Here is a 16032-nt window from a genome sequence, read left to right as displayed (position 1 = left end):
AGGTCCTGCGGCGCTACTTCCCCTTTACCTGTAGGACACTGGTTATCTTTTTAAAAAATACTACTCAGATTCTGCTTCTCCGTTTTAGAACTTCACACATTCCCCGTTGTTAGAACTTCACACATTCCCCGTTGTCCCTGCATCAGGCTCAAACTCCTTGTTGTTGAACCGAGGCGGGCCACCGACCCCAAACTCCCCTCTCTGGCCCCCTTTCAGTTGCTACCCTTCCCTTTGCTCTCCTGACCCCTCAGCCAGCTACGCCGAACCATCAGGCCCTTCTGTGTATTCAAACCGGCCTAAGACTTGTAGTCGAATACGGTTCAGTACGTGCCATTCCTGCCAATATTGTGCTTTTCTGCTGAATGTCTTCGCTTGCTTCATCTGATAAACCCCACGCGTCCTTTGAAGCCCACGGCAAATGTCCTCTTTCCGTGTAGCTTTCCTGGCTCGCCCGGTGGAATTTGTGCCTCCTCCCACTGAGGCTCGCACCCTGGATGTGTTCTTCTCCCCGCGGAGCTTGGGGGGTCACCAGTCCACCCCGACACGATGCTGACGCCGCCACGTAGCCCCCATGTCCTGCACAGTCCTTCGTGTCACATGCCTGGTGGATGCTGGCTGCTGGATACCTGCTTCCCTTATAAACTCGGGACTATAACAAAGACACACATACACGTGGTTTTAAAATTCTGATGTCATTTATTGGCACAAAAATTATTCAGATACAACATGGTGTCTAGAATGGCTACACTTGATACTTTGTGCATTTAGTTTAATATTTCTTTTGCTCAGAGCTCCCAGCAGGTACCAGACCTTCCCTCTCCGTCAGCAGCCGCAGGACGGCATTTCTGTTTCCAAGCCCTTGCTCTAAGCAGAGCGTTCCGACTTCACCGAGAACACCCCAGGGCCGTGCTGGGGAAGGAAGGGAGGCCGCCGCGGGCTGCCCTCCCGCTCCGTGGTCTTCGTGCATCTGCTCCGCCGAGGCTGCCCAGCCATCGGAAGAAACTCCCCTCCCAGCATTCGGGTCTTGGATGGAAGTGCCTAAGTCGCAGCGTCACAGGTGAGGCAGCGGCAGACACCTTCCCCATTCGGGCGGCCAGTGAGGTAATGCGATGGGTGCAAGTGACCACGTCAGCTTCTGATTCCAAATACGTGTCCGCCATGGTCCGAGGCTTCTTGGCCGTGCAGGGTTTGCTGTATCCTTGTCGAGAGGAATGACGAGGCCACTCTTCTATCAGCAACGCTTATGGTGAGTTCTCTGATGAGTTAAGTCAAAACCCGTATATCTAAGTTATGGATCTTCTGTTCCCCCGAATCAATGGCTTGATTTGTGTCGTATCACCGTGTTGACTGTCCTGGGAACCAAATCGAGCCTTGTGTTTCTGACAATATATTCTTCAACAGCAGCTAGAGAGTTGGCTCAAACCAACCTTTAATATACAGTAGTACTTTTCATTTACATCTCAAGATATTTAACAAAGTCGAACTCTCTGACCGTGGTTTCAGTTTAGTGGAAGCGTATTCCAAAGCACGAGAGCCTCCGGAGAAACGCTGTGGGCATGTCTGGGCCTCGCGTTACCAGAAAGGACACCTAAGATGACGCAGAGAAAAGGATTATTTTAATAATTTGGGCTTTTTCAAAGCTTTTCACAGATACACTGACACTGGAGAGCCCAAGGTCTGACAACCCCGGGGACGACCGCTGAGATCTCCCTCGACTGTCGGACACACTCCTCACTTCCGGGGCCGAAGCCCGCTGCGGTCCCAGTCCCGGGAGGACGCTTCCCCTCCACCCTCCCCCTCTCCCTAGCTTCAGGCGCGCCCCAGAGTGGTCCTCGAGGTTACAATCCCAGATCATAGATCCGTCTTTGCATCTCTCCTCCTGTCGCTCTGTTCTCGGCCCTTCCCTCTTTCTCGGAATCGATGGCCAAAGTCCAAAGAGAATCCCTCTCCCTCCCAACAAAGGGGGACTCGCCTCTTTCCTAACCCATTTTTTAATGTAGATTTGGTGTTTGCCTTCGCACGTGCACCCACGTCTCTCAAGTTCCTCCCTTTTCAGGACCACGATCACCCCTCACGGTGCCCCCAGACCCTTCTGGGCTCGTGGGGGCGGGGCACAGGTGGCGTCTGCTCACCAGCCGATGTAGCACTGACACAGGTTCTCGTGGGATGTTGCCTGTTTGATGAGCAGCTCGACTTGTGTCGGGACATCCAGGGTTTCGTCGTGAGAAAAGTCCCGCCCTAGGAAGGAGAAACGCCGTTCTGCACCTGGCGTGGAACAAGGCCCTCGCCCGCTTCGCCGACCTGTGCCGCCCTCGTCAGCCTGTCCTCGTCTGTGGGAATGAGCGCTGCGTGGCCGCTGGAGGTTAGACTCACCCCACGCGATGTGAATGCACACGTGTCCCTAACAGACTTGTTCAAGGAGGCTACAGGTGGGGGTGGGCTGAGCTGGGGCGCTGAGCGCCGGGCTGTGGGGCTGCAGACTCCTTCGCCTCCCGCACCACCAGGCAGGTGGCCTCCACGCTGCCCTCCCACCCCCGGGCCCCCTCCATCTGGGGGCTTGCGCCAACCTGAGCCCGTCACCTCCTGCCCTCCTGGAGCAGATGCCCCTGGGCTCCGTGCAGGCCGTGTCCCGTCCCCCGCTGGCTCTCACCGTGGCACAGGCCCTCCCCCATCCTGCTCTGCTCGGGACCCACCTCCCTGCTCACTGTCTGGACTTGGGTGGCAGGCGGCACTCCAGGCACTGCATCCGCTGGTGGGGGCACCCTCGGCCCTTCGCCTGTGACCCTGGGGACCCTCCGACCCCATGGCCTCCCACCTCCCGGGGCTCCGCTGGGTCGCTGACCCCCTTGCACCGCCCTTCAGACTTCTGCCCGCGTTCTCGCGGCCCCCTGAGCAGCCAGGCTCCATCCCGCCTGGCGCCTCTCCGTCCTGAGACTCGTCCCTGCCGCACTCGCCCACCAGCCCCGCGGCCTGGCGCCCCCTCGTCGGCCCCTCGGGTTTTACCTCCCGAAGCCCCGGAGGCCACCTCCCTGGTCTAGTCAACTGTCCAGCCGCAAATTTGGCAGCAGCCTCCCCCATCCCCCCTGCCCCCCCATCCAGAGAAGGCAGGATTCCCCACGGCGAACCCCTCACCCCCTCAAGCCCTCAGGGCCTACCCGCTGCCCTGAGGAGAAGGGAAGGAGAGGCCCTGTGTGACCGGCCCCAGCCCTCAGAGGGAAAGCACGGTGCCCTGTGCTCCTCCCACCCCACTCTCAGGGCAGCCAGGCTCGTCTGCTTTCAGACCATTTTTTCTGGCCAGATCCCCTCCTACCACAGGGCCCTTGCACATGCTCATTCCTTTATCTGCCCCTAATTATGTCCTCTTTCAGGTTTTAGCTCAAGGGTTGTTTCTGGGGAAGCCTTCCTGTAACTCCGGCCCTTAAATTCCCTTGTGACCAGCATCACGGCTCAGGCCCTTTCTTGCAACTAAGTGTCCCAGTTAGATGCTGACCCCACGAGGGCAGGCAGTCTGTTGCTCTTACCAGTGTGCGCTTGTAGGTGCTCAGTAAATACACCTTGACCACGACACTTCGGTGCCAGGCCCCAGTGCTGAGGCTTGGCATCCGACATCTCATGGGAGCCACCTCCTGAGAGGCAATCCCTCCAGACGGACACACAGAGAGGCCCGGGGTCCCACAGGACGTGGACAGCTGGGGTGTTCACCCCCCGACTCCTGTCTGCCGTCACACCCCTGGTCTACAGGACAGGTCTTGTTCTCACGAGTACACATTCCTGTCCCCCCCACACGCTCGACTCCCTAACAGCCACCAAAGGGCAGGAGCGCCCGGGTTTGGTCAGGGTAGCTCCAGGATCAAGCCACGACGATGAGACGTTTCCCTGAATGTGGCTGACGTTGGACCCGAAAGAGCTTTACTCACCCCCGACTGCTAAAGTGAGAGAGGCAACATCACTCAAAGGAGTTCAGTGGCCGCGAGAATCCGAGCCCCCGGTGGCCGCAGGGCTAAGGCTCCGGGCCAGCAGCACTCCCTCACTCGGAGGGCAAGTCTCTCCAGGTTTACATTCCTGTTCGGTGCACACACACTCACCAGTGAGCTTATCTCGAACCCTGTTAATGATCTGGATAGCTTTCTTATTTAGGGCCTCTGGCTTCACCAAACCGTCTCCAACTGGAAGACACAGAAGTAGAGACAACAGTCAGATCGGGTCGTCAGCACAGGTTCACCGGGTGCCCCTGCTCTTCTCCAATATTCACTTCTGTAACTGCCGAGTGAGTCTTTCCCCGCACCCGTCCGTGTTCGGGACCGAGCGAGTCCACAGGCGGCTGCTCAAAGGCGGCTCTTGGCTTCTCGCCGAAGCCCCTCGCGGGCGCCCGTCAGTGGTGCAGCTCCCCAGGGCGGACTTACTGAAAGAATGGATAGATTCCGGCACTGTGGTCCCCGTTTTCTTGTGGGCGGGTTCCCCAAGTTCCACACCATCCAAAATTTCTAGGAGAAAAAAGTCGATTGGCAGAACTGTCAGACAGCAAGAAGCCACGGCTGCTGCGAGCGTTTGCTCTGCTTCTTCCCACGCTGAAGTCCTCTAACACCCGCCCTGCCTCCGAGGGGGAGGGAGAGAGAACGCTCACTATGTGTCTTGGAGATTTTACATCTCCAAGGCATGAATTCTCAAGCAAACTGCATTTATAAGTGTTCTGACAGAGAACAGGAGCATGAACGAATCCCTGGCGACAAAATCCATCAAAACCAAAACTGACGACAGTGTAAGGAGGACTGGCTTTCAGCACGTCATGACCCAAGTGACACTCATGACCCAAGAGCTGTCCTTCGGAGGAATTTATACATCCTTTCTGCGCAGAAAGTCCTGGGGCTTTAGGGTCACCCTCCACTGATTGTGGCCTCCAGGGGAGAAGAGTCCAGAAGCAGAAAATGAAGCTATTTACACACTGCCCTTCTATACCACAGGCCTTCAGAATGGACCCAGGGGCGAAACACTTTCATGAATTACCACTTGGGACCTAACTTTGAAGCCACAGGAGAACCAGCCAGGGGTAGCACTGTCTGGGGCCACCAGCACCAGCTGTCCTAGTCCCCCCGACACACCCCGATAGCACAGAGGAGTCCCCGATAACATACTAACGAGGTGGGCCTGAGAACTAAACCCGCTAAGTCTCACATACTTTGGATGAGACCAGCCACTTGCACAAGGTACCCGGACACCGGGAGTAGTTCAGGCAGCGTTCACAATCCCTGTCGGGGTGTCCAGGCTCGAGTCCACACCTGTTCCCACAAGCCGGGACCTCAGTTTCCGGCCCAGGACACCCTCTTCCTTCTCCCCCATCCAGGAAGGCCAGCTTAAATCCCACCAGCCCAGGAGCTCCCTCCAACGACTGCTGTTCAGAGCGGTGCCCTCTTTCAGCCCCACGGCCTCTCCTGCCAGCCAAACTGTGAGCTGCTGGGTCACACGGTGGACCTCACCGTTCTCTTACTAGTTCATATACTATACAGTTTGGTCAATTCTATGATGTGACCCTGTGCTTCCCCGTGGCAATCTCTGTGTGTCACTTTCCTTCTGCACTAACTTTACACATTATTTGGCTTAGCTAGGCAACTAGTTGCAAATGTTCCATAAATGTCTGTAGGGAATATTTACTTTTTCATACCTCAACAGTATTTCTCAACTTGTAGGATGTTGTTACAGGTTATGAGGGAGAAAGCAATGGGCTGGGGAGGGCGGTGCAAGGTGTGTGTGAGGGAAATAAAGTTAAACAGTTTTACTCTAAGACCTTTGAGAGGTTCCATACACAGACCTGCTCTGGCTCCTGGAGGGGCATTACCTTCTGGGACCCTATGCTGTGGATGCACTCTTGGGGAGTGTTTCCTATGGCTTCCCGGCTCCTCCGCCAGCAGCGTGAATATACTCCTACTGCTTCCACCATCCTATTCCTGAGCTGTTACCAATGCTCTAGGACCATAGTGAGATCTAATTAATTATCCTAGTCCCGACACCACTAAAGGGCATACTAAATACTGGCTAATATTCAGACATGCTTTTAATTGTGTTTTTATAGAGAGATCAGGCTCGGATAGTTTGATCAAAATTTCTGAGCCTTAGGTACCCACTCCATCCTGAAGGGGATGAAATAAAACATGTGCTCAGTAAGTATTTCTAGACCGTCTTTCTGAAGTTAACTAAATGCTCATCAGATGCTATTTTGGCAGAATTGCTGCGGGACTGCAGCCCCGGTCAGAGCCTCTAGAAAACATGCTTCCTTCCTTCACGTTTGGCATCTGTTACCGTCTCAGCTATGCCTCCTAATGGCAATCACAAAGCTCGCCCTGTTCAAGACACTCTGGATAGAAGAGGACAGAATCTGCAGGCCCCAGGGGATGGACCCACCTACTGACTGGCCAGCAGAGTAGGAATCTGTCCTTGTTCGGGACCGCTTGTTGCCTTTGGTATTTGCTAGGGGAAGAAACAGAGGATAAACAGCACTTCAGACTTTGACTTGAAAGAAAGTTGGTATTTTCTTACAGCCATAAAAATACAAGTTTACTAAAGGCCAAAGCCCCTAAGAGAGAACCCAGGATGGATCACTCAGGAGTCAGTGGGTGAGCACTGGCAGGGGCGTCTAATCCTATGGGACACTCTGTGTCGCTGAGCTGAGCTGAACTTGGACGCTGGGGACCAGACAGCAGAAGGCGAGAGTGGGACTGACTGGCCGTGGATGAGACATGGGGCTCGGTCCCCCTCTTCTGAGGAGGAGGAGCAAACGGGAGACGGGGATGCCTCTTCCCCAGCACACAACTGCTTGTGTGTCCTGTCGAGATTCCAGCTTGCTACTCTACGTGAAATCCAAACAAACACAAACCACCAGGGTTTATCCTGGAAGGACTGTAATTAATATCAATGGATGATTTGTGTGTTTTGTTCTAAGTAATAAGAAAAAATACTTGAAATTCATTTCTAGCCACTGGAACAGCTCTGTGAACACGTAGCGCAACAGCCCAGTAATACAGCTCAGGTTCCAAGGTTAGTGAAATGTTCGGATATTTCCCATTTGGAGGCCCAGGCCCTCTCTGATACCCACTGTCCATCAGCCTCCAGTTCAGCAAGGGGTCGTAGACAAAGGCTTCCAGCACGGCCATGACGCTGTCCTTGTGTTCCCGAAGCACCTCCATCACCGTGTGGCACGTGATTCTGTAGTTGCCGTCCAGACCCGTAACCTGCAGGGCCCGAGCCAGTCACACAGAGGTCAGCCGCCCCCGCCCCGCCCCTTACGGCCTCAGGACCAGAAGGAAGTTGAGAGGGTCTGTCACCCGCACTAAGGAAGCAGACACAGGCCATTACTGATGTATCAGGCCAGGAATGTGGTCAGAGCCAGGGGTCAGGTCAGGCCTGGGATACATAGGACACAAGGTCTGACGTGAAGGACGGTGAGACTCTCCAAGGTCGATCATTTCTAACACAATGAAAATACCAGGAAACAACCAGAGAACTAACCCAGGCGTTCAGGGGAACTGCTGAGACCCGGCAGGCCAGTCTGTGCAGAGCCGGTGCTGACCGTATTGGTCCCACTCCAAAGCCCTTACTTATTCCCAGATCCACTCACCTCCATAGCATTGGTCAGCATTCTCGTTAGTCTAAATGGAATCTTCTCTGGGAATTTCTCTCTGGTCATAGCAACCTGTGGGGAAATGAAAGAGAAAGACCAAGGCCAATGGCTAGATGATTTTCTTAACTTTCTTTTTTTTCCTTTGTTATTTTATTTATTTATTTTTCCCAGGCTAGATTGTTTTCTTTAACTAAAGCCAACAGAGGGCAGGTAGCTTTTCTTTGTATTGATTTCATTGGGGGCACAGAAATGAAGTAGCTTTAGTTTAGGGAGGGGACTTGTCACGCGGATTTAAAAAAATAACTAAAAAAGAGAGAGAGAGACACACACACACATACAAAGGGATAGAGGGAACAAAGAAAAAGGATAAATGTACATCACACCAGGGCTCTGGCCAGCGGGCCAATTCAGGGATGAAGATTCCTCCGCTCAGAGGTGTGTGGACAGCGGCCCTCACCGTAAAAGGGGTTAGAGTCCAATGAGAGCAAGTATCAAAGAGCATGAATTTCCACTTCTGAGGTTGACTTTTTGTTGCTTTGGTAGGAGAGGCAGGGGTCAGGACAGTGCTTGTGGAACTCAAATTTGCCCGAAAGGTCAGACCACCAAAGTGTGACTGGAAAGGTGAGCTCTACGTGGTGTTCTGGAGCAAGTGCTCACCTCAAAGCAGTCCCCAAAGTCGATGTGCAGGATCTTCCCACTCAGCCGGTCCAGCATCAGATTGGATGGGTGTCTGGGAAACAGAAGAGAGACCGTGGAGGGGTCACTAGAGCAGCACTGATGAATAAATCAACAAGGACAGGATACTCCAGGCCCCATCCGCAGGCCACAGCCAGCACCCCATCTGCGGGACACAGCCCTGCCTATTTGCCACGTGTTGTCTTAGGCTGCTTTGGTGCTACAAGTGGACATGAGTAGCTGTGACACATCATATGGCCAGCAAAGCCTAAATCATTTCTTATCTGGCCCTTTACAGAGGAAGTTTGCTGATCGCCACTCCAGGTCTGAAATAAAGATTCATCTGTGTGAATCACAAGTTGCATTCCTGAGTCTCTGGTCACAAGGTAAGTCCTGTCTGGTGGTGCCGGGGTCTCAGAGTGACAAGGCTCTATCTTTATCCCTCAGCACCCATCACAGGGTCCCATCTCCTGAGCCCCCAGACCCATGTAGGAAGGGTCACCTGGCTTTTGTCATTAGGAATTCTCCTGGCTCTTTTTAAAAACAAGGATTCATTGTTTTTGTGGGAAAAAATTATCTTTACTCTCAAATAACTGCACAAGACATGATCCCAGGAGAAAGGGTAGAGATCAAGAAATTAATTTTTCAAAGACTTCTGGAGAGTCCATTTCTGAAATATTAACTATTTTTCTAGTCAGTACATGTGGGTAAAATGTATTATGCAGAAATAATAGAAGGATCTACTTTGGTTGCTTTCAATTTCAGAAACAGAATTATTTATCTCAGCACAGTGATGACTGATAAATGTTTATTGACTCAGTAAAATCAATTAGATTCTTTTTTTAAAGTAAGCTCAGTGTGGGACTTGAACTCACAACTCTGAGATCAAGAATCGTATGCTCTATCGACAGCCAGCCAGGAGCCCCTGATTGTGGTTTTTAACATATTACACCAGCCTAGGGAGAAAACAGTGCCTTAGAACTAAGGTTTTTCTTCTCTTTAGTTTGCTGTGCTATTCTGTGTGTGCATACTAAAAAAACACTAAAGCTGATGCTGAAAATAAGACCTGAAGGTATAAAATACAATTATTTTCCAAATGGTCATAAATCTTAGTAGGAAATAAAAGGAAATTGTTTAAGAAAGGTACAATGCAGAAAAAGACTTCGAAAACAAAATCAATTTACTCACCTATCTCCCAGGCCCAAAATATAGCCAACCATGGACATGACCGCTAAAGAGCGGGTGTAGTTGGTTCTTCGGTCAAACCATACCTGGAACACAGGCGCGCACATGAACCGGGGCTCTGGACGCTAAGTAGCTTCAACATAATTACACCTCAATCAGTTGTTTCTTATGTTCCATCAGTAGCCAATTAATAACATAAAGTGGAATAAAGATCTCATTTATAATTGGAACAACAATAAACTATGCTTGGAATAAACTTAGAGATGTACAGAACCTAGATGAATAAAAAAAATTAACCTTTGCTTAGGAATATAAAAACCCAAGTAAATGAAAATATCGTAAAAATGTAAAAACCTCCCAAATTATTTGATACACTGAATGTAATTTTCCCCTTAAAATTCCGTAGTACTTTTTTGGGGGACCATGACAGAATGATCCCAAAATTTATTTGGAAGAAGAAAAAATTAAAATAGCCAATGAAAAGAGACTTTTTATAGAAAAAATATTTTATTTATTCATGAGAGACAGAGAGAGAGAGAGGCAGAGACCCAGGCAGAGGGAGAAGCAGGCTCCATGCAGGAAGCCCGATGTGGGACTCGATCCTGGGTCTCCAGGATCAGGCCCTGGGCTGGAGGCGGCGCTAAACCGCTGAGCCACCTGGGCTGCCTGAAAAGAGACTTATTTTTTTTTAATAAGTCTTTTTTTTTTTTAAGTTTTATTTATTTATGATAGTCACAGAGAGAGAGAGAGAGAGACACAGGCAGAGAGAGGGAGAAGCAGGCTCCATGCACCGGGAGCCCGACGTGGGATTCGATCCCGGGTCTCCAGGATCGCGCCCTGGGCCAAAGGCAGGCGCTGAACCGCTGCGCCACCCAGGGATCCCGAAAAGAGACTTTTTTTTATTAATAGTTGTATTAATAGTATGGGACTTGAGAAAAAACAGGCTTTAGAGAGATTAATGAAATAAAACAGAAGCTCCAGAAAGAATCCAATGGCATAAAAATATTTTTCATATAAGAATAATGGACTCTTGAGCAGTCTGGGTGGCTCAGCAGTTTAGTGCCGCCTTCAGCTCAGGGCAGGATCCTGGGGTCCTGAGATCGAGTCCCATGTCGGGCTCCCTGCATGGAGCCGGCTTCTCCCTCTGCCTGTGTCTCTGCTTCTCTATCTCTGCCTCTCATGAATAAATAAATAAAATCTTAAAGAAAAAAAAAGAATAATGGTCTCTCTTAAACAGCAGAGAAAGGGTGGATTGTTTGGTGGATACTGTGGTGTTGGCTCAAAAAATTTTTTTAAAAAATCTTAAATCCTGAATTGAGCCAAGGATTTAAATGGAAATACAAATTTTATAATCAGCACAAGAAAATGAGTGTAAAATGATATATAACCTTGAGGTGGGGAGGGCCTTTCCAAATATAAAGCCAAAGGCAGAAACTTCAAAGAAAATGATAAAAAAAAAATTCGATAACTTCTAACTTTTAAAAATGCCCATATGCCAAAAACAAAACAAAAATCCCAAGCCAAGAAATATACCATAACAAAATTAAAAAGACAAATAAGCAGGAAATTTCTAACATATATGAAAAAGATTTAATATCCTTAGTATAAAAGCAGCTCAAATACTATTGTAAGAAACAGGAGAAACATGAATTTACTAAATCTGTATCTGCTAACGCGCATGGCTCACCTGCCTAATTTCTGTTACAGAAGACTGCACGTAACCTACAGCTAGCGGTCGCAAGGAGTCCAGCAGCAAACGCCCGTGAACAAACACAAAAGCCAGTCCCACTAGAAGCGAGGGGGCCCGAGGGCAGAGGGGTGCACGCACCTCGGAGCTAGGGCTTTTCAGCCACAGCAGCTTGGCCAGGTCGTCCCCGGCTGTGTTGTTGACGGCGTGCTCAAACACCTCCACCTTCTGCATCAGCGTCAGGTGATCGTAGTCTGGAGCCATCTGCATCAGGACACAGCATTCTGAGAGCAGCCCCAGCCTAGCAGCTTAACCCCAGGAAGAGGCGCCGCTCTGGGCCCGGGCACAGCTGGGTTCTGATGGCACCACCCGAGTCCAAAGGAAAAGGAAGTAGGAATGGTGCGAAAGGAAAGAAACGGGTGTGGCCCCTCGAACCTGACCACGGGAAGTGCCAGGGGCTGCGGGTAAGTCAGCAGGGCCCACCCAGCACAGGCCGGAGTACAGCCCGCTGGTATGAGTGGGAGCCCTGGAGGCATCAGGGTTCTGAGTAACAAACCAGTCTCTTTCTTAGGACCTGCCTACCTACTAACGTCATTTCCTCGTGACCAGTGCCCTGTATACATTAGGTGTTTGGTCCACACACGCTGCTGGATAAACAACACCGTCCAGTCTCCCCTCGAATGCTGAAAATCCAATTTCTGGGCCTTAGGTTTCTGTGTCTCAGAGGTGATCTGCTTTAGGACTCACTTCACTGAAACTCCTTCAGTAGACAATTCTCCCAAACAGATTCTTCGGTGTTGTGCACACAGAATGGCGAGCAGCTGCGTTCAGATTTCTCAACTTGGGAGTTGGGGTTAAGGCACTGGGTTTGGCAGCCTCATCACATACCCGCAACATGATGCGATGCTCGATGTTGAGAAGGATCTTCTTTTTCTCTCTGTAGTCCCGGATGAGGGCGTGCAGCGTGTCGCAGTGGGGGACCCAGCCAATGAGGCCCGAGTTGGTTGATAAGGGGATGACAGCGTATCTCTGGATGCTGGGGTTATGGGACAGGAAACAGGCCCACTCAGCACACACGGAAGCGGGTTGAAGGACGCCCCCTGCACAGGGCTGAGCACCACCAGCCTCCTCAACCTGCCTGATGAACTCACAGCCCTGGGGGAGCAGCCTCGTGATGATTTCTAAGCCAAAACAACCTCCCAGCACAATACCCACGTTCTTAACAGGAAGAGGAGGAAGGGAGCAGGGCGGATGGGAAAAGTGAAACACCCCGGATGCACAGCATCTCTAGTCTAGTGGCCATGGGCTGTTCCGTTCCAGACCCTCTCTCTGGTGGCTGTTTCAGGCATTTCCCTAGAAAGTACGCTCAAAGTATGGATAATTCCTCTTGTTGTGTTTGACACCTTGGCTACTGACGACTTCCTGTCAGGTACGTTTGTCTATAGCCGATTGAGCACATGGATGGGAAGTAAGGAAACCCTAGAAGACGGGTCAGATCGCTGCCCACCCCCACGCAGCACCGCGTCCCGGATACCTGAGGTTCTTGCGAAGAGACGTTGGGTCATTGGCCAGAAGGGTGTTCACCAGGCCGAAGAGCTGCATCACCCGCTCGTCCTGCCGCAGGTCTTCGTGGCCCTTCAGGAGGAAAACAAACTCATGCCCGTTGCTGCCTGTGAGGAAGGTGGGAGCGGTTAGCACAACCAGCCCGGTACCCACAAGCTCCCAGAGACTACACGTTCCCTACCCAGCCCTATTTCCACACAAATGCAAGAAAGTTCCCTAGAACTGATGCAAAGAATGGCCCTGCTCTTGATGGTTCCCAATGAAATGTCGGTCAAGTTAAAAACAAATACAATATAAAACAGCCCTGTCGAGGGCCCCCGGGGGGCTGAGGCGGGTAAGCGCCTGCCTTCCGCTGAGGTCATGGTCCCGGGTCCCGGGTCCCAGGATGGAGCCCTGAGAGGGACTCCAAGCAGGGAGTCTGTCTCTCCGTCTCCCTCTGCTCCCCTGCCTGTGCGCCCCTTCTGTCTCAAGTAAATAAATACAATCTTCAAAAAATAATGAAATAAAAACAGCTCTTTGAAGATCAGGCGTGAGTGTGCACAGGGAGGCCATTCTGTATGCTCCCTCACAAGCCACTGTCTGCCCTTCTCGGTCTTGCTGGGGCCTGTGCAGCCTGAGCCCTAGAGACCAGGTCGCCCACCTTCCCAGCTGGGCCCATGGGGACACTGGCAGGAGGGAGGTCAGAGGGTGGGAGAGGGAGAGGCCAAGGGTTTGCCCCTGACAGCCGGCCGGGCTCCCGTGCTAGAAGGCAGCAGTGTCCCCCCATCCGGGCTGTACTTCTGGCGATGGCCTCTTTCCAGGTCGTGGGCTCTCAACAGGCTCCCCGGCCTTTCGGGCCAGGCAGGGGCGTGAGTCACAGCTCCCCACTGTGGGCTCTCTTGACTCTGTTCACAGCTTCCCTGGGAACAGGTCCTTCATCCGGGTCTCTGAGCAAATACCGTGGAGAGCCCGACTGACCCGTGTGTTCGTCCCAGGAGACGCCGGCCCACGGAGAGGCGGTCACCTGCGCCACGATGAACCGTGCTGATGAGTAACTACTGCATTTAAGACGCATGAGCCGTCCGAGAGGGGAGAGCCCTCAAAGGGCCGCCAGGGCATCTGGACGTCCTGCAACTGCCCAGGTGCTCACGGAGCTCACCGTGAGAACCCATTTCCACATCAGTTTGTTTCTCTTACACAGTCATTTCCCACAGAGAGATACCCTGATGGTAAAAGAGAACATTCAAGAGCCCAGGAGCCCTTTCTTCAGCCCTGCTTGTCACCTGCCACCCCTGCTGCACCACGTCAGTCCCCTGCAGTGCCTGCCGCCCCAGCTGCCCAGGCTGCACGCCCTGCACGGCAGTGAGGCTTCCCATTAGCACGCACAACGGTCCGAGCACCAGGAGTCCGCAGGAGGATGCACAGACCTCTATTTCCCTCTCCACGGATACGGGAGAGGAGGGGTAGGAACGTCGAGCCGTGATTTCAGAAAAGTGGGGAGAGGTTCAGCCAGGGTGGGAGAGAGACGCAGGGGGCGGAAGCACACGTGTCCTTACCCATGAGCGTCAGCTTCCGGGGCCTCTGCTTGGAGGTGATGACCTGCAGGGACGGTGCTATGGACTGAATGCGAATGATGGGCTGGTTGGGGTCGTACGTTCCTGGCACGGCCAACTCAAGGTCCCGGCACATCAGAAGTTTGGGGGAAACATACTGCAGTTCCAGGGAGGTGAGCTGTGGATAATTACCACGGGGGTTAGCTTTCTGCCTCCAGGGAGGAGTGTAAATGCAGTCTAGGTCCTTCTCAATGGATTGCTAGTGGCAATGTCTCATCCCCACGTCTGCAGACAGCAGTGAGACCAGGTGCTTCGCAGTGAGGGCTAGGACGCTCAGCAAGAGAAGGGGCGATGACAGTTAATGCTGCTAGAACCGGACGTTCCTACCTGAGGCAGCTGCTTGGAGATCCGTCTGAACACGTGGTAATAGAGGTCCCAGGCCTGGGTGAGGTCCTTGACGTTCCCCGATTTCATGTACTTCCTGCACCACTCCTGGGCCTCCATTAAGTCTCGACCATATGCCTGCGGAAAGGCAGGGTGCAGGCTCAGCCGCAGGTGAACCCCACGCACACAGCACAACTGCTCGGGCACGCGCTGCGGCCGGCCCAACTCTGGCCCTCAGCCAGGCTCAGCAAGGGTGCAGCCCAGGCCTGGAGGCCCCCGCCTCAGGACGGCTCCCGGGCGCGGTAAGGAGAGGCAAGACGACCTCGGGAAGAACCTTGTGGTTTTCCAGGGAAAGCCTTGGAGGGTTCTCGTAAGCTGGTGACAACCAAAGTGCTGGGGTTTTTATGTTCTGCGACCTCCGTCAGAGTACGTGTTACTCAAGTCAGCACGAGGGCCGGGGGAAAGGGGTCTGGTACGGGCTTTGGGTCATGCCACGCCGTGCCTTCCTATCCCATACCTGATTAAAAGATGTTTCCTTCAGAGTCTGGGGGCCCCGTTCCATCATAGCATGCAGGGGCTCCAGCACCTCAAACATGCCTTTCACGTTCCTCTCCCCAAAGTACAAACGTGATGCTTCTTCCAGGCCTTCGTGCCACATCTCGTGCCAGAGGATGGCCACGCGGATGAGCTCCTCACTCACCTGGACCAAAGTGGGGAGGGAGGGAAGGCGGACGATGAGCCCCCTCAGAAAGGCCCGTCTTGGAGACAGGAGCACCGTTGTGAGGAAGAGTCTCCCTGAAGACGTCGGCTAGGTGGTGGGTCGGCAAAGCCCCGCACTGCCCCCCGCCTCACCATCATGGCCTGCTGGACCAGGGTGTTGCTGTGCTCGCACATGTTCTTCAGAATCTTGTTGGCTGCGTTGTGGCGGGCCGTCGTGGTGGATTTAGACGCCACGGTCAGGGGGTAGATGAGGGCCTGGGGCGGACACAGAAGGAACCCTCGCACACTCTCACTGTGGAGAGGGTGCTGCTGACGCTCATTTGAGGCCACCCGGCCGGGGCCACTCAATCTTGGGGTGGGTGGGGGCTCCTTCTCTTGAGGAAAGCCCCCGGGCCGGGGCCTGGCTCCTCGTTCCTGCACTGTGTCTCGAGAGCAGCTCTAGGGAAGGCTGCGATCCGGATCAAGAGGATCCGGATCTGTGGTTTGAGGAGAAACTGCCCCGGGGGCCCACATACCTGGGGGTGGTACCGGCCAATGTCTGTGAGAAGCTGGTGAATGAGGCGGCCCACCAAGGGCCGGGGCGTATCGATTCTCGCAATGAGCTGAGGTATAACCTGGCATTCGGAAAGACACGGTACGCGGCGCGTGAGATGCAGAAACAACTAGTTACTCTT

At 52.9% G+C, this 16032-nt stretch overlaps 1 protein-coding gene across 3 annotated transcripts in view; it reads right to left on the bottom strand.

The window, feature by feature from the left end:
- Positions 1-676: 676 nt before the first annotated feature.
- The window catches only part of MTOR (mechanistic target of rapamycin kinase), a 121501-nt gene continuing 106145 nt past the window's right edge, over positions 677-16032 (bottom strand). For all 3 annotated transcript variants that reach the window (XM_026011911.2, XM_072751208.1, XM_072751209.1), the window contains 17 exons: positions 15874-15972; positions 15491-15613; positions 15156-15338; positions 14642-14776; positions 14258-14432; positions 12694-12829; positions 12048-12195; positions 11301-11423; positions 9476-9558; positions 8270-8342; positions 7610-7684; positions 7088-7223; positions 6397-6462; positions 4404-4484; positions 4086-4166; positions 2133-2238; positions 677-1588 (listed from right to left, as the gene is read on the bottom strand). In XM_026011911.2, the coding sequence (XP_025867696.1) occupies positions 1573-1588; positions 2133-2238; positions 4086-4166; positions 4404-4484; positions 6397-6462; positions 7088-7223; positions 7610-7684; positions 8270-8342; positions 9476-9558; positions 11301-11423; positions 12048-12195; positions 12694-12829; positions 14258-14432; positions 14642-14776; positions 15156-15338; positions 15491-15613; positions 15874-15972 (1839 nt within the window). In that variant the 3' untranslated portion in view covers positions 677-1572. The remainder of the gene's footprint in view (positions 1589-2132; positions 2239-4085; positions 4167-4403; positions 4485-6396; positions 6463-7087; positions 7224-7609; positions 7685-8269; positions 8343-9475; positions 9559-11300; positions 11424-12047; positions 12196-12693; positions 12830-14257; positions 14433-14641; positions 14777-15155; positions 15339-15490; positions 15614-15873; positions 15973-16032) is intronic.

This window comes from Vulpes vulpes, chromosome 2, assembly GCF_048418805.1.
Source record: "Vulpes vulpes isolate BD-2025 chromosome 2, VulVul3, whole genome shotgun sequence".
Classification (NCBI taxonomy): domain Eukaryota; kingdom Metazoa; phylum Chordata; class Mammalia; order Carnivora; family Canidae; genus Vulpes; species Vulpes vulpes.
Note: the sequence above shows the minus strand (reverse complement) of the source record. Positions and strands in the feature narration are given on the sequence as shown.